The sequence below is a fragment of the Orycteropus afer genome, unplaced genomic scaffold (assembly GCF_000298275.1).
Source record: "Orycteropus afer afer isolate SDZICR_OR568_19922 unplaced genomic scaffold, OryAfe1.0 scaffold00229, whole genome shotgun sequence".
NCBI classification, from domain to species: Eukaryota; Metazoa; Chordata; class Mammalia; order Tubulidentata; family Orycteropodidae; genus Orycteropus; species Orycteropus afer.
Genome location: NW_006921816.1, coordinates 4,401,798 through 4,428,094, shown reverse-complemented (window position 1 = coordinate 4,428,094; position 26,297 = coordinate 4,401,798). Strand labels below are relative to the sequence as shown.

The 26,297-nt window shown below is 36.7% G+C and overlaps 1 protein-coding gene across 1 annotated transcript in view; it reads left to right on the top strand.

Annotated features, from left to right (window-relative positions):
- Positions 1-25,602, top strand: part of PPP3CA (protein phosphatase 3 catalytic subunit alpha) — a gene marked incomplete at its 5' end in the record, with an annotated part of 243,798 nt that extends 218,196 nt beyond the window's left edge. Inside the window, 4 exons of the mRNA XM_007948861.2 lie at positions 9,518-9,602; positions 18,684-18,781; positions 22,206-22,235; positions 25,406-25,602. Coding sequence (XP_007947052.2) covers positions 9,518-9,602; positions 18,684-18,781; positions 22,206-22,235; positions 25,406-25,602 — 410 coding nt within the window. The remainder of the gene's footprint in view (positions 1-9,517; positions 9,603-18,683; positions 18,782-22,205; positions 22,236-25,405) is intronic.
- Between the last annotated feature and the right edge of the window lie 695 nt (positions 25,603-26,297).

Sequence of the window (26,297 nt, the reverse complement as noted above, 5' to 3'; positions counted from 1 at the left end):
ACAGTGACCCTATATGACAGGGTAGAGATGACCTACATGATTTCCAAGGCTATAAATCTTTATGAAAGCAGACTACCTCATCTTTCTCCTATGGAGTGGCTGGTGTGTTCAAACCAACAAACCCTTTTGGTTAGCAGCTGCATGTTTCAACCATTGCACCACCAGAGCTCCTCTCCCTGGGGAGGATTACCCAATAAGCAAGGTGATGAAACCATGTGAAATAGATCACTACAGATTAGTAAGAGTAAGCTCACTGGGTACTCCATCCCCTGTCAGGGATTGTAAATTTGAAGAAGGCTTTGTTTGATTCTGTAGGAAAATGCTGTGGGATTGTCACAGAGACTGATGCTAGCCCAACCTTGAAGCAGAATCTTTGATGCATTTTAAAAAAAGTGAAATTGTTCACTACAAATTAGTAAGTAAGCACAAGTAAGACCATACTTACCTTGCTTACTGAGTGATCTGACACTGCTACCTCCAAATGTTTGAAAATTCTCTCCCTTGTAGAACAGATGTCATTCCCCTTCTGTATACCCTTTGATTCTTATCCTTCAAGACCCTTCAGCTTTCACTTTTTTCATGAAAATTTTTCTTGTGCCTCTAATAGACTAGTAGCACCTACTTCCAGTGGTATGCTGGTCATTGTTTAACAACTGTTCTCCAGGGGAGAAATAGCCCTGTCATTTATAGGTTTCCATAGTGTAAATTCTCCCACTATGGCTGATTTCAAGCTGCCAACATGAACTTCCTGAGCATGGAGTCAAAAAGAATTATGCTCAGTAGATGCTCTCCAGCAGGCAGAAGCTAGCTCCAGCATACCAGCTCTACTTCTACATTTGCCACAGTCCTTTGTTGTCATTTGCATGATCTGCTCAGAAGCAGAGACCATGTCTTACCCACATTTCTGTTGCTAGTAGCTAGCACGTGGCAGGCTTCATAAGATGGGATTCATGTGAATACTTGATGAATGAATAATTTGGTAATAGGCTGTATTCTACATAACACTTTCTGCACACCCGTAATTCAGTTAAACTGAGGATTTTATAGTAGTAGCACAGCAGGTAGCAACTGTGAGCTGGATGAGAGACCCAGCATCTGTAATATGTGGCAGATAGCATATGTGGTAAGTATCTCCTCACTCCAGAAGTGGGCCCTTCATGTCTGTGATTTCAGGTTCCCTTAAGAGTTTGAGAGCCACCCTGTGGTGATGTGGCACTCACCCTGCTGGCCACTTGGCATAGATACCTTTAAAAGTTCATGAGAAGTCAGCAAGGTGCTAAGTTAAGGGCAGGAAGGGCACATGTTAAAAGCAAATCTTTAAAGATGGCCTTGATCTATACATTTGCTTCCCCCATTTTGAGGAAAATTGAGCATGCAGGGCTGCCTAGATTCTGGATATAGTAGCATAACTCCCCAGGCATTAAAGAAGATCAGAACTTAAAAGCTGAAGAGAAAGAAGCCCAGATCTGAAACAAAATGAAATTATATTTAAAATTACTAGGGTTTTTTGGGAAGCTCTGGTAGCATAGTGGCTAAGTCACTTGCCTGCTAACCAGACGGCTGGCAGTTCAAACCCACCAGCCACTCCTCGGAAGGAAGGTTGGGCAATCCTACTTCCATAGTGATACTGCCTCGGAAACCCAAGGAGGGGTCGCTATGAGTTGGGGCCGACTCGACGGCACATAACAACAACAACAACAGGGTTTTTTTAAGATATAAAATTTTGCCATTCAGTTTTCAACTTTGCAGTTGAAATAAATTATTATGTTTTCTCTATGAAAGATAACTATTACGGTATTAATGAGAAATGTGTTTTATATGCCTTCATTATTTAATATAAACTAAAAACCAAATTCACTGCCATCAAGTCAATTCAACTCATAGCGACCCCTTCTTGGGGTTCTGAAGTGGTACAGAATTAGATTGCCCAATCTTCCTTCTGAAGAGTGGCTGGCTGGTGGGTTTGAACCTCCAGCCTTCTGGTTAGCAGTCATATGCCTTAGGCACTATACCACCAGAACTCTCATTATTATATATGGTTTTAATATACCATTTAATACATTGAATTTAAAATTTTAGCTACTGTGTTACCCTTTGCACAGCTTAAACAAATCAAAGACCAAGAATGGTGAATATGACACTGTATTTCCCTGTTGCAGCTAGTAGAACTCTGAAAAACATGCATTTTCCTACTGAGTTATAGACTGTAAGGACTTGAAATAGAACATAAGTATTTGAGAAAATGTTAGCACTTTCTGGCACATACGAAAAACCAAGAAGCGCAATACTAAGTACAAGGACATTGACACTGAACTTAATTCTGTCATCCTCTTGTTCAGCTCTTTTAAGTTAAATATTAAATAAGATATTTTATTTAGATATTAAAAAAAATGGAAGGTTATTCATGTGTGATACTACTTCAAGTTTTATTTTGATTATCTAGAAAATTTTGGAGGTAAGTCCTAAGGTGAAACTTTTCAGAGACTTTAGTTTTACTATCTCTTTTGTCTGTGGTCAGTTACTTGACATTTTTAATGTCATAAAATTAAAAATATTCTAATTTTATTAAATGGATAATGAATGTCTTACTTATCTGTTATTGAGAAATGTAAAAAGAGAGCATTTTTTCAGTATGAAAAGTAATGGAATACACAGTGATTCACTATTTGTTGGGAGCACAAATATATATACATAAAGTAGAATATAAGGAGCCCGGTGGCACAGTGCCTAAGACATTTGACTGCTAACTAGAAGGTTGGTGGTTCAAACCCACCAGGAAGTCCACAGAAGGAAGATGGGGCAATCTACTTTCGTAAAGATTTACTGCCTCAGAAACTCAAAGGGGGTCTCTATGAGTCGGAATCAACTTGCTGCCAGTGGGTTCGGTTCGCTTTAAAGTAGAATATGTGTTACACACTTTCCAGGAATTCATTTGATCTGAAAAAGTAGTGGTATAATTGCTCTGTCAAAATGTTCATTTTACATTTAAAATTTAGTTATTCAAGCATTTTTCTGAGCATCAGAGCACACTGACCTGAGAAGTACAGCAGTATGTGATTTGTTTCCTTTCTTTTCCAACCTAGTTTTTTGCTTTTCTTTGTTCTTGATGTGGTATCTCCAAGTCCTTTATTGGAAAGTTCCTGTGAAATTATACTTCATATGTATTTTTTGCTTATTTGGTTTTATGTATTATGCTTCTCATTTATCTTAATTATATTCAATTCACTCCTTACTGCTTTCTTGTGCTTAGAAATACTGTCACTATTTTTGGAGCTCTCTCATACTTTCCATTCTTTGTCTGTTGGGTCAAGTTTATGATCTGCCATATTATTTATGGGAGTGGGTCAAAATTTTCCCCCTAGTTGGCACATGGAATCTGAGTTATTGGGAAATAATACATAAAGTAGTAATAGCAAAATGTTAGGCTGAAAGCAGCATTTAACTGGGCAGGTGACCATCACCTTATCTTTATGTACCTAGACTCTTTATCTCAGTTTACTTTTATCCTAAAAGTAGCTAATATCTACAGTAATTCTCACAATCATGTTTGGTAAATCCTCAGGATCCTTTGATAAGAAAGCTTTTGTTAAGTAGTATTACCTCATTCCTAAAATAAAATATATAACAAATATGAAAAAAATATAGGAAAATCACCTTAAAAAGACAATTTGCCATCCCACTTTGAAAAATTAATAATAACTTTTAGTAGTTACTTGATTACTAATCATGTCAAATCTAAGCACAGAAAATTCACTTTTAATTTGGTCTCTAAGACAGGGTTTATTGTATAGATTTATTGCAGCGATTTATTGTAAAGATTCTTTATGAAACTTAACTACAAATCATATATAGTAAATATTATTTAAAGCTCAAGACTGAGGTTTAAAGCAGGAATCCTACACACACCTAATTTTTCCCCATAGTGTTCTAGCCAATAGAGAATACTCAAAGAACTGATATGAATAAAAATCAGTGGTTTAGCTTGATTGTCAGAAAAGCTCAATTGGAGAATGGCTTTCATCCACATGGATTTAAAATTACTTCACATTTTGCAGGAAGAATAGCTGGCAGTGATAAAACTGTCCTCTGAAAAGTTAGGGGTACTTTGTGGTGTGATTGCCACAAGAGAGGAGAAAGAGGATAAAAATGCAGTCTCTTATAGAGATTTCAGTTCAGAAAGAAAGTAGAGGAAGCAGGCTTACTGGTACACACCTGGAGAACACTTGTGTACCAGAAGATACGCACATTAATACAACTTTAACACATTAACCCATCCAGGTGAATGAAATGGCCCACTGATGGGTTATATTTTCCCTTTCTTGGAGTGGAAGGAAAGCAGAGGCCTCCTTTCTAACCACTGCAAAATTGTGAGAGTGTTTGTGCAAATCTTCTTTCTTGTAGAAATATAAGGATGGTGATAAATTGACCCTTATGAAGAATGAAAAAGACTTCAAATCACATTCATAAAAGCTCTCAAAGGAAAACAGCAGAAATCTTTCTTTCAAAAAGGACAGAAACTTGTTCTTTTCATAGATTGAGACCAAAATTTATTCCAATTATCACTTATCAAGGTCTCTGAACAAGTTATGTGACTGAAACTGCTCATTCAGATTAGGAACATTTATGGTATTACTAAAAAGAATATTTTGTTGTACATTTGTAAATCTATAGAAACGATACTTTAGCCCTTTTGCATTGGATTATAAACTCTTAGGAAGAAAGATTTCTGTCTTCTACACTTTTCCAAACATACCACAGGAATTCAACAAAAAATAATAATAAAATAAATTTATTAAAGATTATACAGAATTTTAAAAATCATAGTGAAAATTTAAAAAAAAAAGATTGTTTACAATAACAATAGAGTCCCTGGGTAGTACAAAAGCTTAACCTACTTAGCTAATAACTGAAAGGTTGGACATTTCAGTCCACGTACATGCCTTGAAAGAAAGGTCTGGTGCTCTGCTTCTAAAAAAACTCACCCATTGAAAACTTTGACACACATGGGGACACTGTGAGCCAGAACTGAGTTGATGGCAACTGGTTATGAGAAAAAATTAGCCTATGTACATTGATTTTTTTTGTTGTTGTTCATTTGGAAAACGTAATACATGACAACATTTCTCCAAACACATGAATAACTTTTTCCTTAGGTACCAAAATACAAACCCTGTGCTGTGATCTCTCACTAAATCCAACTCAGTAGGTTTCTACTTTTTCCTCTACAACTCATAAACCAGCCAGAAAGATGAAGCATATCAAATGCTAACACAAATGATGTAGGTCTATTAAATAATATGAACTGTGTTCCAAGGTAAAGTTAAGAGGCTTCCTAGTCTGATAACTCAAATGGTAAGCTTTTGAAAAAGAAATTTCCTAAAGTAGTTTTTCCACCATGTTCCTGGAAATGAGTAGAAGATCTCGATGAGTCACATAACTCTTCCTTCCTATGCGTGCTGTTTGTCTTTGCATAAACAGAAGTAGAATTCAAGAATTCCTATTTCTCTCTGCTTAGTTAGCTCCCCACCCAACTACAATTGGAAATGTCAGAAGTGGCTCTTTGGCATCTCAGTATTTATTACCAAAAGCATGTGTTTTTAAACTTAATTTACAAATAAAACCTTTTAGGAAAAAACAAAAAGCAAACAAATTTTGCTTACTACATTCTAAGTCCCTGTGGTAGTTAAGTTTGTGTGTCAACTTGGTTGGGCCTGGTTGAGTGGCTGGGCAGCTGGATGTAGTATTCCCCATGATGAAACTGGTAATCAACTCCATGGCGGAATCTATTGTGAGCAGCTGAGTAGCTGCCTTAGGGATGTGGTCTGCTTCCCGTATATAACATGTAGCCGTGTTATTGTTCAGCAGCCTGCTATGCTCTGCCAACCTTGGGACTTTCAGTGGACTTGAATTAATGGCCTGCCATGTGGTTTGGTAATATCAGGATTGTACTTTTTTTACTTGTCAACCTTGGGCTTCTCAGCCTTAGTAGCCAGCAGCTGAGTGAAGAAAAGCCTCCAGCTTCAGTGGGCTAAGAGCAGGAGGCAGAGCTGAAGCCCAAGGTTGAGGGGCTTTCACCCAGCCCCTAGAGCCTGGCACTTTAAACTCAGACAGGAAGCCTCCAAACTATAAGAGAATAAACTCCTGTTTGTTTAAGCCATCCCTTTGTGGTATAGTCTTGGCAGAGTGATACTAGGTAACCAGAACAGTCCCATAAATCCATTACTGTTGAGTCAATTTCAGCTCCTAGCAACACTGTAGGATAGAATAGGACTCCCTATAGTGTTTCCAATGTTGAGATCTTTACAGAAACAGACTGCCACATCTTTCTCCCACAGAAAAACCCATGTCCTTTAGATTAGCAGCTGAGCTCTTAACCACTGTGCCACCAAGGCTCTGTTATATATATAGTTGTTAGGTGCCATAGAGTCAGCTGCAACTCATAGACACCCTATGTATAACAGATGAAACACTGCCCAGTCCTGCATCAGCCTCACAATCCTTGCTATGCCTGAGCCTATTGTTGCAGCCACTGTGTCAATCCATCTTGTTGAGGGCCTTCCACTCTTTCGTCGACCCTCCACCTTACCAAGCATGACATCCTTCTCCAGTGAATGGTCCCTTCTGACAACATGACCAAAGTAGGTGAGATGATGTCTGGCCATTCTCCCTTCCAAGGAGCATCCCAGCTGCACTTCTGGGACAGATTTGTTCGTTCTTCTGGCAGTTCATGGGACTTTCATTATTCTTCCCCAAAACCACAACTCAAAAGCATCAACTCATCTTCCATCTTCCTTATTCATTGTCCAGCTTTCACACACATATGAGACAAGTGAAAATACCGTAGCTTGGGTAGAGCACACCTTAGCCTTCCAAGAGACATTTTTGCTCTTCAACGTTTTAAAGAGGTCTTTTGCAGCAGATTTGCCCAGTGCAATACAACAGCTGATTTCTTCTCTGCTTCCACTGGTGTTGATTGTAGGAGCAAGTAATGCGAAGTCTTTGCCTACTTTAATCTTTTCTCCATTTGTCGTGATGCTGTTTATTGGTCCCATTGTGAGGATTTTTGTTTTCTTTATATTGAGGTGTAATCCATATTGCAGACTGTAGTCTTCAATCTTGATCAGTAAGTGTTCCAAGTCATCCTCACTTTCAGCAAGCAAAGTTGTGTCATCTGCATAACGCAGGTTGTTAATGAGCCTTCCTCCAATCTTGATGCCACGTTCTTCTTCATAGAGTCCAGCTTCTTGGATTATTTGCTCAGCATACAGATTGAATAAATATGATGAAAGGATACAACCTTGATGCACTCCCTTCTTGATTAGAAACCATGCAGCATCCTCTTGTTCTGTTTGGACGACAGTCTCCTGGTCTATGTACAGGTTCCTCGTGTGCACAATTATGTGTTCTGGAATTCCCATTCTTATCAATGTTATCCATAATTTGTTATGATCCACACAATTGAATGCTTTTGCATAGTCAATGAAACACAAGTAAACATCTTTCTGGTATTCTTTGAATTCATCCAAGATCCATCTGACGTCAGTAATGATATCCCTCGTTCCATGTCTTCTTCTGAATCCAGCTTGTATTTCTGGAAGTTCCCTGTCAGTATATGGTTGCAATCATTTTTAAATTATCTTAAGCAAGATTTTACATATGTATGATTCTTTTGGATCACCTTTCTTTGGAAGGTGGACAAAGAAGGATCTCTTTCAGTCTGTTGGCTGGGTAGCTGTCTTCCAAATTTCTTGCCATAGATGAGTAAGGTCTCCAGCATGGCAGCAATTTGTTGCAACATCTCAATGAGTATTCTGTCAATTCCTGGAGCCTTGTTTTCTGCCAGTTCCTTCCATGCACCTTTGACTTCCTCCTTCAGTACCATTGGTTCTTGATCATATGCCACCTCCTGAAATAGATGAATATCAACTTTTTGGCACAAGGACTCTATGTATTTCTTCCATCTTCTTTTTAAAGTTTCCTGCATTAGTCAATAGCTTGCCCATAGAATCTTTCAATACTGCATCTTGAGGCTTGAGTTTTTTCTTCAGTTCTTTCAGCTTTTCAGATGTTGAGCATGTTCTTCCCTTCTGGTTTTTAACTCCTGGTCTTTCACATTTCATGACAATAACTAACTTTATCTTCTGCTCTTTGAAATCTTCTGTTCAGCTCTTTTATCTTGTCATTTCTTGTATTTGCTTTAGCTACTCTCCATTCAAGAGCAAGTTCAGAGTCTCTTCTGACATCGTTTTGGTCATTTCTTCCTTTCCTGTCTTTTTAATGACCTTTTCCTTCCTACATGTATGGTGTCCTTGATACCATCCCACAACTCCACTAGTTTTCATTCATTTGTGTTCAGTGCATTGAATCTGTTCCTTTTCAGGTGGGTTGTAATCAAGGTCATATTTTGGCTCTCATGGACTTGTTTTCATTGTATTCAGCTTCAACTTGAACTTAACGTATGAGCAGTTGGTTGTCGGTTCCACAGTCAGCTCCTGGCCTTGTTTTTGGCTTCTGCATTGCCTCTTTCCACAGATGTAGTCAATCTGATTCCTGTGTATTCCATTTGGCAAAGTCTACGTGTATAGCTACTGTACATGTTGGTGAAAAAAGGTATTTGCAATGAACAAGTCGATGGTCTTGCAAAATTCTGTCAAGCAATCTCTGGCATTATTTCTGTCACCAAGGCCATATTTTTCACCTACTGGTGATTCTTCTTTGTTTCCAACTTTTGTCCCAATCACCAGTAATCATCAACACATCTTCAATGCATGTTTGGTCAATTTCAGACTGCAGAAGTTGGTAAAAATCTTTAATTTCCTCCTGTTTGGTTTTGGTGGTTGGTACATAAATTTGAATATTAGTATTAACTGGTCTTCTTTGTAGGCGTATGGGTATTAGCCTATCACTGACAGCATTGTACTTTGGGATAGATCTTGAAACATTCTTTGTGACAATGAATGCTGTGCTGGTCTTCTTAAATCTGTCATTCCTGGCATAGTTGGTCATGTCATTGTCTGATTCAAAATGGCCAAAACCAGTCTATTTCAGTTCACATTAATGCCTAGAATATCAATCTTTATGCATTCCATTTCATTTTTGACAGCTTCTAATTTTCCTAGATTCATACTTTGTACATTCCATGTTCCAATTATTAATGGATGTTTACAGCTGTTTCTTCCCATTTTGAGTCCTACTACATCAGCAAATGGAGTTCCTGAAAGTTTTACTCGGTCCCCATCATTAAAGTCAGGTCTACTTTCAGGAAGCAGCTCTTCCCCAGTCGTATTTTGAGTGCCTTCCTACCTGGCATGGGCTCATCTTCTGGCATTATATCAGACACTCTTTCAGGGCTGTTCATAAAGTTTTCCAGTAATGTATCAGACAGTGTTTCACTGCTATTCATAGGATTTTCACATATATGTAAATGTGTAATATATATAATATGTAATATATTTGTAAAATAATTGAAATTAGATAAAAAGTCACTGACTACCAAACTTTCTGTTTTAAACTGTAGGAGCAACAGCTGCAGCCCGGAAGGAGGTGATAAGGAACAAGATCAGAGCAATAGGCAAAATGGCCAGAGTATTCTCGGTTCTCAGGTGAGATCATTATCCTCTGTTCCATTTCTAAATTTTATTATGTTTCTTTTAATAAATATTTTAATACTTTAATCTGGTAATTTAAATATGTTACCAGAGAATACTTGCTTTTTCTTAATTATTTTTTTCCTTTAAATGGAACTGTTAGTCTCTCACTATCTCAGTCTAATTGAAATCCACTTAATTATTTCTGTGAAGAAAGCCTCTGTAAATCAATTGCTTCATATTTTTACCCTCTATTTGCTACAAGATTTTAACATGTTTATTTCACATTAGAATAAACATCTCATGAAACAAGAAAGCCATTGTAATATTTTTTATTTCATTCTGACTCAGTAGTAGAAAATGAATTTATCAGGTATGTTCACTAGATTTCTAGGAAATGAACATCAACCACTAAGCCTATTCACACTAATCTCTGTTATTCTAATATGTCACGGAGAGAGGAAGAAAAAAAAAAAGCACTATAATGCTTTAATCCCAGGTGGTAGGTTATATTTTAAATAGACCATGAATCATGCTATGATTAGTAAGCATAGATTTAGAAAATAAAAATTTTCTTGAAGGTAATTTACACATTTGTTTACTTAAATTATCTTCCTAGGTAATATAGAGTAACTAAGTTTTTCTTCAAAAGATTAGAATACAATATGTTCATATGGGAGAATTATACACTCAACTTACAGTCATACATGTTGACAAGAGTAAATAGGAATACCTGTGGAAAATTGCATCTACATATTGTATGGTTTCATAATCTGATTTCTTGCACATCTCTATCTCAATTCTTACTGTTGGTAAACTATTCTGGCTCTTTTGATTTCTCCTTTTGCTATTTCTATTCTGCTAGTAGAGTTACTAAGGAGCTCTGGTGGCGTAGTGCCTAAGGCATTTGACTGTTAACAAGAAGGTTGGTGGCCAAATCCACCAGCCACTCCATGGAAGGAAGACTGAGCAATCTACCTTTTGTAAAGATTTACCGCCTTGGAAACTGAAAGGGGATCCCTGTGAGTCTGAATCGACTCAATGGCAGTGAGTTTGGTTTTGGTTTATGGAGCAGAGTTACTAAAAGGAGCTCTGGTGGCACAGTGTCTAAGACATTTGACTTCTAACCAGAAGGTTCATGGTTCAAACCAACTAGCTGCTCTGTGGAAAGAAGATGGGGCAATCTGCTTTCATAAAAATTTACCATCTCGGAAAACCAGTGAGGGTCACTATGAATCGGAATGGACTTGAAGTTTTTCTTTTGTTGTTTTGTTTTAAGTAGAGTTACAAAGGAGTTACTAAGTGACTTGAAAGAGATGGCAGGGATCCATGAGAAGAAGGGTGAATAGTATTAGCATCTTTTCGCAAAGACACCAAATCAAAGAAATACCTCTGTAATAGCCAGCTCAATCACAAAGGAGCCATGCTAAAGCTAAAAATAGAGAATTGTTGCTCCCTACAGCTTAATTAATGCTCTTCATTCCTTACTAAACTGTCAGGACTCATTCATTCATTTATTCGATAAACACATATAATTAAACTTAACACACTGATAATGTACTATGAAGAAAAAATAAGACAATACAGGGAGATAGCAAGTGGAAGATAATGCACATATTTTAGTACATAATAAGCAAAGAATTTCTGAGTAATGACATTTGAGCAAGTGAGGGAATGACCTTCAGGAAGATACGGGGCCGGCTGCTCAAGGCAAGAGGAGCCCTGGTGGTACAGTGGTACACAGTCAGCTGCTAACTGCAAGGTTGGCACTTCGAACCCACCAGCCACTCTGTGAGAGAAAGATGTGGCAATGTGCTTCTTTCAAGATTGTTGTTGTTGTTGTTGTTATGTGCCGTCGAGTCAGCGCTGACTCATAGCGACCCCTCCTTGGGTTTCCCAGGCAGTAGAGGCAGTATCACTACGGAAGTAGGATTGCCCAACCTTCCTTCCGAGGAGTGGCTGGTGGGTTTTTCAAGATTAGAGCCTTGGAAACCCCATGGTGAGCCCTATAGGGTCGCCAAGTCAAAATCAACTCAGAAGCAATGGGTTTGGTGGGGATTTTTGTTTGTTTGTTTGTTTTGGGTTCAAAGTAAAAGGAATAGCAGATTCAAAGACCCTTAGGCAGCATACTTCAGGACAGTCAGAAAGGCCTGTATGGCTGCAAAAATGTCCTGTGGGAGCAAAGGACTACAAAGATCTTGAGCTCAACTGGTCCTTCTGCATGTACACTTGTTTATTTATTTACCTCAGACTTACCATTAAACACTCTAGTTTCTTTTACTTTCAGAAGTCTTTGCTAGGGGAAGTAACTTCCATATGAAAGTACAGATAGAAGAAGAAATTCCTTATCTAAATAATTCTTTCTATCTCTGTGGGATTTCAGACCACATTAAGGTGATGGTAGCAATGCTGTAGAATCATAGGATGGTAGGTCTTGAGAGTCCTTCCAACCCCAGCCTGTTAGCATACAAGATATAATTATTCTCAGATGATAAATGGGTCATTTGAACCTGGTGATGATAAATCATCAGTGATGACTAAGATTGCATATATTGATAAAAAATTTTAAAAGCTAATTTAATTACTTCTTTAGAAAGTTTCTATGTAAGTATAAAAATGTGATCCAGTGTTATGTTCCATGTGTTTATTATGCATTTGTAAAATCTGTGTGAGGACTCATGGATGCTATCAAGGAAAAAAAATTGTATATATTTTCTGTAACAAAATCCAATATAGCAAATTTGCAGAATATAGGAGGATCATATCCAGAGGAAAGTAAGTTAAACTTAGTCAGAAATGATTGGGCATGTAGTGTAGACCATGTACTAAGGTAGACAATCTGGTTACCAATTTGGTATGACACACATACAAATAATAAACTAATATAAGGCAATAAAATGTGTCCCAGCTATATGAACAGGTGTTTTTCTGTAGAAGAGGACAATAAGGTGATCTTATATTTCCTGAATGGAATGTTCATAAAGAGATTGACATTGGAAGAGTGAGTGTGTGAGACATAGATAGTATTCCACTAGGTGGAGAATTATGGTGAAGGCATTCCTAGAAATAATCGGGAACATAGTCACTTGGTTCTAATAGTAATCATCAGTGCCATTGGGTGCTTGCTAAGTGTTATGTGCTATGCTGTTCCATTTTATACAGTTTTACAGTATTCCACACAGCCAATTTGCAACATCACATTGACCTCATTTTTACAATGAGGAAATGGAAGCCAAAAGAGGCCATACAGCTTGTCCAAAGTTACCCAACTGATAACCAGCAATGATGAGAGTCTTACCTGAAAATGAAATGAGTGTTCAGTAAAACCTAAGTATGTAAAAGGACTTGATAGGAAATGGCATGAATGTGAGAATTCTAGTGAATAATGAGGGTGAAAATATAAAGTCCAAACTCTTGCAGGCCTTGAGTGCCATGGTGAAATAGCTGATTGTTTTTCTATAAGCAGTAAAGAGTCCTAAAATTATTTACACAGAATGAGAGATATATTCTAACCCATGTTTAGATATATATATTTCAGTGGCAGCATGAAGGGTAGATAGCAAGATGGCTTATGATGACAGGAGGAACTTTTAGGGAGTTACTGAAATAACCCAAGAAAAAGATGTTGAACTAGGCTATAAGAAGAAAGATGCAAAGGAAGGGACAAATAGAAGGAATTTTTGAAGCTAAATTATTTTTAATGTAATGAATGAATGCAGATGGTGATGCAAATTTGTTGGATATAGATGCAAATAATTCCTTACATTTTGGTAATTTGCCCCATTATAAAGGAACCAGAAAACTGTCTTTAAGTAACCCTTGCAGTGGATGGGGTAGGCATATTGCCTAGGATCTGGCAGTCATATCAACATGCATAAGACTTCTGTTTCCAAATGAGCACTGTAAGGAAGCAGTAAGTGTGGAAGGTGATTCCTTTGTCAGGTGTGGAATCTGCAAGGATAACTCATGCTTCAGCATTTTGGGAACTAACTGCAGAGCTTTAGTGTGTCCTTAGGTCAGTTGCCTTTGGACAGTAGAGGCAGCATTTCTGGAGCAGACCCCACCAAGTGGATGGGCATGCTTCCTAAGCGTAGAATATCTAACTCTGGTTCTTGGTTCTGTGAGCTCTCTGATAGTCTTTAGTACCTTTCTCTGCCATTAAAATGAGCCAGAGTAGATTCTGCTCTTTGTTACAAGCACCCTGACCTATGCAGGCAGTGATGAGAGAAAATATTCCAAGAATATTTCGAAGAATATTTTGAATTTCCAGCCTATGCAGGTGATAGTATGTTAGTGCTATTTTCTACAAATGAAAAAATATTTATGCATATAAATATCTACCAGATATTTATAGGGAGGAATAGGATGAGTTGAATTGGGCACATTAACCCTCTGGAATGTTGGCAGAAGGTTCATGTGGAGGCAGTTGGAAATTCTGCCCTGAACCTTCAGAGAGAGGTGGGGACTAGAAATGCCATTGTAGGAGTGGCCAACACAGACAAGATGGAAGCAGCAGAAGTGGATGATCTTTCTAAGGGAGAGAAGGAAGTTGGGAGAAAGAGACAAAAGAATCCTCTGGAACAGACCTTATTAATAGAAATATAATACAAGCTACAAATATAATTTTACATTTTCTAGACACCATAGTAAACCAGCCACTCCTCTGAAAGAAGGTTGGGCAATCTACTTCTGTAGTGATACCACCTCAGAAATTCAAGGAGGGGTCACTATGAGTCGGATCTGACCTGAGGGCAGTGCATTTGGGTTTTTGTTTTTTTATAGTAAAAGGATAGAAAGAAACAAATGAAATTAATTTGAATAATATATTCTATTCACATAAATAACCAGAGTGTTATCATTTTAACATGTTATCATTTTAACATATAATCAATAGAAAATTTACTATAGAGATATTTTTCATTCTTATTTTTGTATTAAGTATTAAAAATATGGTGTATATTTCATACTTATAGTACATGTCAACTCAGACCAGCCATGTTTCAAATGTGATTAAGAACCACATGTGGCTGGTGGGTAGCATATTAGAAAGCATAGGTATAGAGACAGATGAAAAAACAGTGGAAGTTCTGAGAAGGGGATATGAGAGAAGAGCAAGGAAGACCAGCAAATAAAGTGTCATAAAACGTTGACGCAAAGTCTTTCAAGAAGGAAGACATGGCCATTAGTGGCAAATACTGCAGAGATGCTCTGTTGAATGAAAACTCAGTAGAGATTATTAGAATTGAAAAATGAAGTTGCTACCAGAAACCCTTGAGAGCATGGCTTCTGTGTGAGGCAAGAGTGGCAGACAGAGTGAGGGGTAAGGAATATGGTTTAGAGAAAAAGGGGCAAGGAAGGAAAATGACCATATTCTGTGCTAGGCTTTTTATATACAGTATGTTATTTAATCTTCAAACTGAGGAAACTGAAGTTCAGAAAAGTTAAGCAACTTACTCTAGGCTATATGAGTTGGATCTTAGCCAAAGTGAGAATTATCCCAAACTGTGATCTTCCAAAATATATATTTCTACTGCTGGTACAGAAATTTTGAAGATTTAAAAAAAAAAAAAAAAAAATTCCTAATTACCAGCAAATTTTCATAGGTCTAAATAGTAATTCCATTTATTTTGCCCAAACGTTACAGGTTTTCGTTTTTGTTTTGTTTGACCAGTCCCGTGTTTACTATGAGACTTAATGGCAGTATTCTATATACAGGAATTCTAATCACTCATGACATTAAACCCAAATTCTGTATTTGAATGTAAAGGAAGAATTTGTTCATATCTTTTGAGATACTCCCAATTTTTCCAAAACCACATTCAAGATGTTTCTTTCTTATGTTATCTATATGGTGTGACGGCAAAAATCTGAAAAGGTCAGAATACCTGCATGAAAATAAACAATGATTAATTGACCATCTCGAACCTAGTATTTTTAAAGTAAACTCTGAAGTAAAGGATACTGAAATCTAAAGTATTTAATACTGCCACTCTGTTTTTCTTTCACTCATTCTTTTAGTAAATATTGTTTGTTGACTATGTATCAGGTATTTTTCTAATTTTACATACTTGCAAGTGAAGGGATGAACCCACAGAAGAGACAGAAATCTGTGTTGTCATGAAGCTTGCCTAGCTAGAGTAGAATGTGGTAGACAATGGAGATGAAAAATATGTAACTAAACAAACTGTATGGATTTTCAGATGGTGATAAGTGCTTTGGGTAAAACATAAACAAGGAAGACAGGGAGCAAAGGAGGTGAATGTTATTTTGTGTGTGTGTATGTAATAGTATTTGCCTCTGTTCTCTGTATCTTTTGTGTACATTTCAGTGTCTTTCCTTTCCCCATGCTGGTTACAGACTCTGTCCATACCATTCCTCCCCTCACCCAAATCAACATGTGACCCCCAGATAGTCTGAGATTGTCCCTCCTCTTCCCTCCTATCCCTGGTAACCAACAAAGTGAATGTTATTTTAAATAGTTTCCTCACTTAGAAGGTGAAATTTGAGCAGAGATTAGAAGGCAGAGAGAGAATGAGCCACGTAAATACTGGGGGAAGAGTAAGATGACAGAAGAAAAACAAGTGTAGTGTCCTGAGGTGGGAATGGACAGGGTGGGTCAGGAAAGTGGACTCTGGTAGGCAGTATAGTTTGAGAGATGCTAAGTGAGAGTGTGGACTGGGCTTAGTGTTTTGTAGGCCTTGTAAGATCTTGTAAGGAGTCCCTGGGTAGTGCAAACAGTCAGCAGCTGCGAGCCAAAAGGTGGGGGGCTCAAGTCCACCCAGTGGTGCCTCAGAAGGAAGGCTGGGTGACCTACTTCCTAGAAATCAGCCATTAAAATCCCAGTGGAACATGGTTCTACTCTGATCAACATGGTGTTGCAATTAGTCAGAATCAACTTGACAGCAACTGGTTCACTGGTTTAGGACCTTGAAAATATTTTGCCTTTCATCCTTAATGAGAAAGGAAGCTGTTAGAGAGTTTTGAATAGAGAAGTGCAGACGTGGCAGAAGTGTTAAAAGTCTCAGCCTGTCTCCTGCACTGAGAATAGATGTGGGAGGAGGGAATAAAGAACATGGCAAAGGTATAACCAAGAGACCAGTTAAAACTACTGCAGTAATCCAAGCAGAGATGATGGCGGTAAGCCAGAGAAGCCAGAAAAAGACCACAAATGATCCCAATTATAGAGAATTCTCATTAATCACAGCATAGTTATGTTCTATAAAGTCACTCCAGGCACTGAATTACTGAATTTGGAACCCTTGCTCCCAGGAGAAATACAAGATTAAGTTCCTACATGTCTCTGGTCACAGCATTTTTATCAGTCAATATATAACTTTGTTTTATATGTGTTTCTGTTTAAAGATACCTTATTTAATATATGTATATATGTATATATATATATATATATATATAATTGATTCATTAACATTCAACTTATGAGCAATAGCACTATAATTCATGATTAAACTATGTTTATCTAAAAGGTGCTTTCTCTGTAAGGCACATCTCAGCCTTCTTTTGCTTAGGAACACTAGATGGTACTTCAGCACTATGCTTGGGGGCTATTTTAAGCAGTGACATCATCAAAAAAAATTAAAAATTTAAAAAGGTACAAAAATGTGGGAAATGTGGCTCTAAATAGATTGCATAAAGGACACTTGTTTCCAGTTTGACAGCTGAAACAAGAAAGTATGACGTTTTATTCTGCCTCAGCTGGTAACATGTGTGTCAGGGACTCAGATTTCCCACCAGTCTATACATTTCCACAGATTGACCTTGAAATTGTCACTAGTATTGAGGTTTGGACTGCAAACAAATTCTAGTGAATAGCTGAATTTGCAAATAAAGAATCCATGAATCATGAGGATCAACTGTATATGAAATATGTAGAATAGGCAAATCTTTCCCAACAGAAAGAGGATTACTGGTTGCCTATGGATGGAGGGGAATGGGGAGTGACTTCTAATGGATATAGGTTTCTTTTTGAGGTGGCAAAAATATTCTTAAATAGATTGTGGTGATGGTTGCACAACTTTGTTGTTGTTGTTGTTAAGTGCCGTCGAGTAGTTTCCGACTCATAGCGACCCCATGCACAGTAGAACGAAACACCGCCCGATCCTGCACCAGCCCCACAATCCCTGCTATACTTGAGCTCATCATTGCAGCCACCGTATCAATCCATCTCGTTGAAGGCCTCCCCCTCTTTCATCAACCCTCCACCCTACCAAGCATGACATCCTTCTCCAGGGAATGGTCCCAGTGGAACATGGTTCTACTCTGATCAACAAGGTGTTTCTGTTTAAAGATACCTTATTTAATCACATATATATCACAACTCTGGGAATATTATAAACCATTGAAGTTTGTGTTTTAGGTGGGTGAATTGTATGCTATGTGAATTATATCTCAGTAAAGCTGTTTTAAAGGGCTCTGGTGGTGTAGTAGGTAAAACACTCAGCTGCTAACCAGAAGGTCAGCAGTTCAAACCCACCTGCTTCTCTTTGGGAGGAAGATGAGGCAGTTTATTTCTGTTGCCATTATTTTCCATGTTTATTATGTAATGTCAAAATTCCTGAACAATCCCCTGAATGTAATTTTTGGTTCCTAAATCCATAGACTGAGTTTTTGTCTTTGTTTTGGTTTTTCATCTCCACATGCCCTCTGGTTTTTCCTCTTAAATCCAATTGATTCTACTTGTATTTGCTGAACCTTGACTGGAAAGCTTACATCAGTACTCTCCTTGCCTCCTTTTTAATGTATTTATTGGTGTCACAGATGAGGACGAAGCACAGCAAACACTTTATACTATGAGGCCTGATTAAAAATCAGAATTGTTTTTTGTCTTTAAAATTTGGAAGAGACCATACCATCACAGTTAGTCTTGTAGATTTCGTCATGGCAGTCCTTTTATGTGACATTACTTTTATAAATGTGTAAAAGTATAGTATGTTTTAAGTTTAAAAAAAAAAAAAATCCAGAGAACCAAAATGAAGGTAAGCAAGAATTCATATGTGTGTTTTTTTTTTCTTTTGAGTCCTTTCTTTTTTATAAAAGGAAATAAAAAGTTAAAGTCCTTTTTATTGTGCCTTTTTCCAGAGAAGAGAGTGAGAGTGTGCTGACACTGAAAGGCTTGACCCCTACTGGCATGCTCCCCAGCGGAGTGCTTTCTGGAGGGAAGCAAACCCTGCAAAGCGGTAAGCAGGCCCATTGGTGTGACTGTGTGCCTGGAAAACCTTGGGCAACCTTGCTATTAGAGCGCTGATTTACTCATTCACGTGAGCTTGGTGTTGGTCTTCCGTTCTTCTCAGTTAGAAGAAGGGCTGAAATCCCACATCAGTTTGACCTATCACATCCAACATAATGGCTTCTTCACTCACTAGAATATAATCTTTACCTCACTACTTCTCTCCCAATTTATTCATTAACCACATATTCAGACCTACCTAGCTATAAGTCAAGTCTACATGCGCAATTTGTTTGGCCAGGTTGATCTAATCACCTGCTAAAAACAATTTTTAAATTAGATTTTAACTAAATAGTCTTATATTATTGATGAAATACACACACTTGCAAACAGACATATACACACCTCTGTACACGAACTAATACATACCCATATGTCTACATTTTAGTGGAGAAAAGAATAAAAATGCAAAGAGGATAATTTCATTATCTACTTGAATAAAAATTAGGAATCATATGTCTCTTTTCTTTCATTTATCAATTCAGAACATAGGAGACTGAATTAACTACCTTTCTTTTTGAAAAAGAATAACATTTCCATTAAGATACAGATTTCATATTAAAATTTTCTGCCCAATAAAACTTACTGTAATAATGGAAACTTCTGTATCTGTGCTGTACAGTGAATAGCTACTGGCATTATATGATTATTGAGCACATGAAATATATTTATAAAACTAAATTTTTAATTTTATTTAGTTTCCATTCATTTAAATAGCCACGTACGGCTAGTGGCTACTACACTGTAGTGCACAGTCTCTATATACTCTTACTGTTCTGTTATCTGTTTTTGCTAATATTAATGGTAGAATTCCATTTTACCAATGCTTTATGGAAATTTATCTATCAGATTAGATTTTAACAGAAAAAAAATTCAGACAAAAATGTGCTAATTCCAATACAATCTCAGCCTCTTACTTATTTTTCTGTATATTTCCCTGAATGTTTTTGTATTTTCTTTTCTATCCCTGTCCTTTGATCTAGACAATTCAGGTATTCTTGTGGTTACATTGTTTAGATACATCCCTTCTACATAAGGAGCAGTATTCAACCTGTGTATGATACTGCTGAGTGATCGCAATCCAGCAGTGTCACTATAATTTTCTTTATTTTTATATGAATTTATTCCAAAGTCAATTCAGTTTCCACAAAAAAACAAAAAATTTAAAATGAATATAGGAAAACATATGATATGATTGAAGTAAATTACCCTTTAATAACTAAAACTTACTTTAATAACTTTCAAAAACACAAAACTTTTCCCACAAAAGTAAACTTACTAAAATATTAGCATAAATGGATCATTTATACGCACAAAACACACATATACCTAGTTGACTGAAATCTGCATAGTTTCTGATAAGCACACTTTAAGGTACAAGAAGTGTGCTTTCAGAAACTGTAGTTACGTTTACTTTAGATGGATACATTCAGTAGTGGACAGTACCTAATTAGTATATCAGTGCTGGTATGGTTCCAGAAGTTTTACTTTACTTTTAAACTTAAGTTACTTAAGTTACTACAATGCTTTGTTTAATTTCAGATTTTCTCCTGTATTTTTAACTTAGATTATTTTTCTTTTCTTTTAATTTATTTTAAATACATTGGTTTGCATTATTTTCTGTTGATTTCACACAAACACACGTAAAAGACATCTGGGTTGTATCTTTGTTAGTCCTGGTAATGTGAAAGCTTAGTAAACTACATACATTACCACAACTATTAGCTATTGTAAACTACATCCATTACCACAACATTAAAATTTATTGTCTTATTCCAATCAATTTGTGCAAAAGGAGAAACTACTTAAAGCTTTGCTTATTTAGCTCTTCTCCATAGAAAACTGTTCTATATTTCTAGAGTGAGAGTCTAGAATGCACTGTAATTAAGTTGTAGTGTACATTTGGCATTTGCTCTAGTTTTAAACTTTAAATTATAAGAAAAATGCAAATAGAAGTCAGGGGGTAGACTTTTAATATTAAAAATTTTTGATCCACAGAGAAGTGTGTTCTAGTTAATTAAGGAAATAGCAACTAGCCTTAAGAACATATAGCTATATAGTCAGAGTATAGCCCTTATTATAAAAATTGCTGATAAAGCAATGGGCTTTTAAATTTCTGATGCTGAAGTTTCATTATTTTGGCTGCCTATTCTTTAAAATAAGGAGCTGTGGTGGTGTAGTGGTTAAGGCATTTGGCTGCTAACCAGAAAGGTCAGCGGTTTGGACCCACCAGTCACTCCACAGAAGAATGATGAGGCAGTCTGCTTCCGTAAACATTTACAGCTTTGGATACCCAATAGGGGTCACTGTGAATTTGGTTTTGGTTTATTTTTTTAAATGCTAATAGAATTTATGTGCTACTGGCACATTAAAACTTGATTTGTAACATTTCAAGAATTTTGTTTCCAAAAATGATATCCCAATAAAGAAAATAAATCTAATTTTAAATTGGGTTTTCCTGGCCAAAAAAAAAAAAAAAGAAAATCAGGCTCTATTTTCCCTTTCTCCCTTGTCGCTCCACTTCCTTACCCCCACCTTTTTTTTGTTCTTGTTAGGTGCCATGGAGTCAATTCTGACTCATAGCAACAACAGAACCAAACACTGCCCACTCCTGCGCCAGCCTCAAAGTCGTTGCTATACTTGAGCACATTGTCCTAGCCACTGTGTCAGTCCATCTAGTTGAGGGTCTTCCCTTTTCCCCTTTTTTGCTAACCCTCCACTTTACCAAGCATGATATCCCTCTCCAAGGATTGGTCCCTCCTGATAACATGACCAAAGTACACAGATTTAATCATACTTGGTCCTCGTTTTTAAAGAAACATATGCATTTTCAACTCAGGCACATGGATTTTATTCTTCCTCTAAATTTTCACCCTCTGCTTTTCCATTGTATTAGGATGTAATGCTCTTTAATATTAAACAATGTGAATTATCCCATTGACATTGTGGCACCACTTCAAGTCCTGCCATTTTGCTTGGAATTTTTAAACTCTGAATCGTCAAGCACAGCAATAGTTTATAGTATGTGGGTCAGATGCACATTTTTTATTTAGCTGGGCCTTTATCCTTTCAATCCAAGTGAAAGAAAACTTTCCTGAATCTTTTTCTAAAGGATTAATTGTGTTATCTTCTATTTAGTGAACAAAAAACAAAGCAACTCAGGTAGATATATCCAGCTCATTAATTAAACTTATTATTTTTTTTGTTTTTTCTTTCTTTTTAAAGAATTTCTGTTTTGTTGTCTGTGCCAGAATCCAGCACTTACAGAAACATTATTTCTCTTAGCTCCTTTGATCGTCACTGATTTGTTCTTAGAGTTAAAAATCCTCTGCTCATTTTTCTCATTCATTTTGCACCCCCTTTCTTCTCTTCAGCTACTGTTGAGGCTATTGAGGCTGATGAAGGTAAATTGGCCAGTCCCCTTTCTGTTGTACCTACAACAGATAAGGGCTCTGCTGGGTGTATTATTTTTTCTATCCTTTCTTTTTTTATTTTTTTCTTTCTTTCTTTTTTTTTTTTTTTTTTTTTTGCTGTAGCTTGTACAGAGTGTGTGGGTGTTGGGCTAACAGTTGTGGCTCAGTATTAACCAAAATGTTCTTGCTTTAAAGGGGAAAATGTCCTTTTATGGTTTGTTTGTTTGTTTATTTTTTTCCCTTAAAGCTATGTTTGACTTTGTATACAATGAACCTAATATAATCACAGAAAACAAAAGGATTATATATCTTGAATGATGTGGGGTGGGGGTTATGGCAGCTGTTTTGACAAATAATGTGAAAAAAAATTATTGAGCTGAACCACTTTCAGTCAGCACTGAAAAGGAGAGAATAAAAACAGCTTTATTAATTCTAGTTTTCAGAAGTGTCTAGTAAAAAAAAAAAGAAAAAGAAAAAAGCTCATTTGTATAGTGCTTGGTTGTAGTTCAGCATTAATTTATGTCTCTAAAATATATAGTCCAGCATGAGACACATGTGTCTGAGATGAACAGTTCTGCTAGTCTTGTCAAATCTTAACCTCCTGGCATTTGTAGAACAATTAGTATAAGCAAAATACTGTAAAGAGTTAAAAAAAAACATATCTAGTGGCTGTGGAAGTGGCCGGTAACAAGAATAGTGAATATCAAATAGTCAGTCAATCTATTCGTGTTTACTGAGTGCCTGCTTTGGGCCAGGCACTGTACTAGGTCCTGCAGGGGAAATCAAGATATGTCCATCACTGACTATGTCCTAGTACTGCTCAAGGACAATAAAGTTGACCCCTTGGTCATTACTTTTTAATTGAGTGTTTTTTAAATACATAGTTATGAGAACTGTATATCAAAATAGATTTTAGTATTATATATACCTTATATAATATATACTTTTGGAAATTTTAAAAAGAATAATTTGAAGTTCCCCTTTAAAACAAAAGTCTTCAGTTGTATTTTGTTCTTGCAAGATAACTTATTTTCCCCAAAATTGTGTATGTATGGTCCCTTGGTATAATGTGAAAAATGCCACTTTAGACTTTCCCAATTTGTACATGATTGGATACGGTAGAGGAAATGACAGCACTGTAAGAGAAAATACAACTGCTTCCTAAATAGCAGTGAGTAAACTGCTATTTATGTGGGAATTCTCTGTTCCTCTTGGCAAATTCTAATCTGCAGTGTGCATTCTTGTTGATAGTTTGGCTGTTTTCTGTGGTTCTGTGACTCTGTGTTGTGTTAAGTATACTACCAATGTAAATTGCTAATACCCATTGTCTGACCAGCAACTACAGCAGAGCACATTCTTCCATACCAGGATAGACAAAAACTGATTGGAAATGGAGCCCCATTCTGGAAACATGCATTACTCTAGCTAGAGTTTTAACTTGTAAACCCCCACCTATTGGCTTTTAAACCTCAGAGATTCAACTTTTACCATTTAAATCAATAAAATTGCTTCTACATAAATTATACTGAATACAAAAGGCTGTATAATTACTAATTGTAATGAAATCATATAGTCATTTAGAAAAAGAATAAAGTCCACTTAATGCCATTTTTTTCTCCCTCAAAATCATTAATTTAGTTTTCAGGGTGGGTGCTCATTAGATAGCTCTGGTTCTTTGCAATTGATAATGAAATTAAAGAAGAATTAAAAAGCTTTGCTTTGGGCCTTGGTCTTTCCTCATTCCCCCATCTTCTTCCTCTCATAGTTGACTAATCACCATTATGCTAACATTTAAAATAAAGAGGGGTAATAATATCTCATATTAATGAGTTTTGAGATAACTGTATCTTTTAAGGATCTCATCCATACTAATGAAAGATGCTGCACATTTGTGTAGGGGCAGCTGGCAAAGTTTCAACTTGAAATTGTTTTCCTTTTTTTCCCAAATAAGATTGGGGAGATTAAAGGTACCATGAAATTGCCCTTATCGGCCATGGTGAGGCAGCCCACTTCAGCATTGGTGATTGGCCTTTAAGTATCCAACTTACACATCACAAAGAGTAAAGCAAACTGTTGTCATTGATTCTGCATTTAAGTATTTTTATTTCCATCTCACTAGTTGGTGCACCCATTCAAGAAACCAACAGTTTCTTACACACATGCCTTGTCTATCCCTATGGCACACTAAGGGTTACTGAAAACCAGTCAACTATCATGACTCTCACTTTGAGAATTCCATGTTTTAACTGAATAGGGCCAAAACCAGTCTGATTTGTTTTTGCTAAAAATTGTGAAAGGCATTTTTCTCTTGTTATTCTTTAATTAGAACTTACGTGTACATTGATCTACTAAGAAATAGTTTTCTTTGCTCTGTAGGCAGTAATGGATACCAGATGAACATCGGTTTGGCCTGTTCGCTGCTGAAGAGCAGACAAAGCTTATCTACTTAGTAATCTGACCTTGATTTTTCTGATTTTCTCTTACCTTGTCATCCATTCGACACAGTTCTAAAATTGAGTGGAAAGTATGGTTTATAATTTCTTTCGTTCTTTTTTTTAAAAAAAAAAATTTGTGTCACCATTGAGTTGTTTGAGGAGAAGTCTTTCTGAGATTCTGAGATGGCATGGAAATACCCCAGGTTTATTCCTTAAAGCTCCTCTCTAAGCTCTCTACTGGATATTTAGGTATAGCACACCCAGTAATTCCACTGAATTTGCCAATACTAACACAATAAAATAATAAAAGCAGGGATATGTCAACATCTATCTAGCTTAGGGTATTTGATGCACTAATCATGCTAATAATATGAGCAGTTGATGCTGGGTCTAGAGACCTGTACCTGGTAGCAACTTTTCTCCTTGCATATCCACTTCAGATTTCTTTAACCTAAACTTTTGTGAGGACAAGAGAAATGTTTACACCTTGATAACTTCAAGAGGACATTTTGGTTGGCAAGAGACATTGGCTGTTTTCAAACCTTTTGGTTATCTTCGAGTATGGTAAGGAGTCTGTTGTGTTGTGTTCAGGTCCCGTCACTTTGTTCTCTACTAAAGGATTCCCTCTCTCACTGCGAAATCTCTAACATCACCAGATGGAACAACTGTGCTCTTTGTTTTCATCTGACTAACTGTATTTCTCTTTTTAAATGATTTTCTATTTAGCTATAAAAGGATTTTCACCACAACATAAGATCACAAGCTTCGAGGAGGCCAAGGGCTTAGACCGAATTAATGAGAGGATGCCACCTCGCAGAGATGCCATGCCCTCTGATGCCAACCTTAACTCCATCAACAAGGCTCTTGCTTCAGAGACTAACGGCACGGACAGCAATGGCAGTAATAGCAGCAATATTCAGTGACCACTTCCTGTTCACCTTTTTTTTTTTTTTTTTTTGAGCTGCAGGGCATGGTGGGGATTGCTGCATATCAGCAGTTGGATGTTCTTGCCTCAGATGGTAGCTTTTTTGCTCTGGGGGCCAGGAATTGGATTCAGTTTACACACTATCATTGAAAAAGAGAAAGATAAGAAACTATATTTTGGTGGAGGTGGTGATTAAACACCTCCTATGGGGATGCCTTTTAAAAATGCTTATAGGAAAAAAAATTTTTAAAAAAGAAAGCTAATGCTAGTATATACTGCAATGTTAGGGGAATGAACATGTTTTCCTACTGCATTGGGGACTTCTAGATAGGTTAATGAAAGGCCTTTTATTATGTTACTGGACATGAAAACTTTGTCTAATTTCATACTCTATTGTACGTTTACAGTCACAGCACTAAAAATGGATGACATCAAACATTTTTAACAAAATGATGTACAAACTAAATAAGGACTATTTATTGATAATGTTTTGCTACTCTTGTCAGACAATGGCTATAAACTGAATTAGGCAGTCTTAAAAAAATAGAAAAAGAAAAAAAAAAAAAAAGAATGTTGCAAATTTGTTAAAATGCCAAAAAGGACCGTTTAATTTTGTACAGATTATGCTTACCTCAGGTTTCTTTAGTGTGCTTGAATGCCCTGTTTTCCACATAACACTTATCTTATTAATTT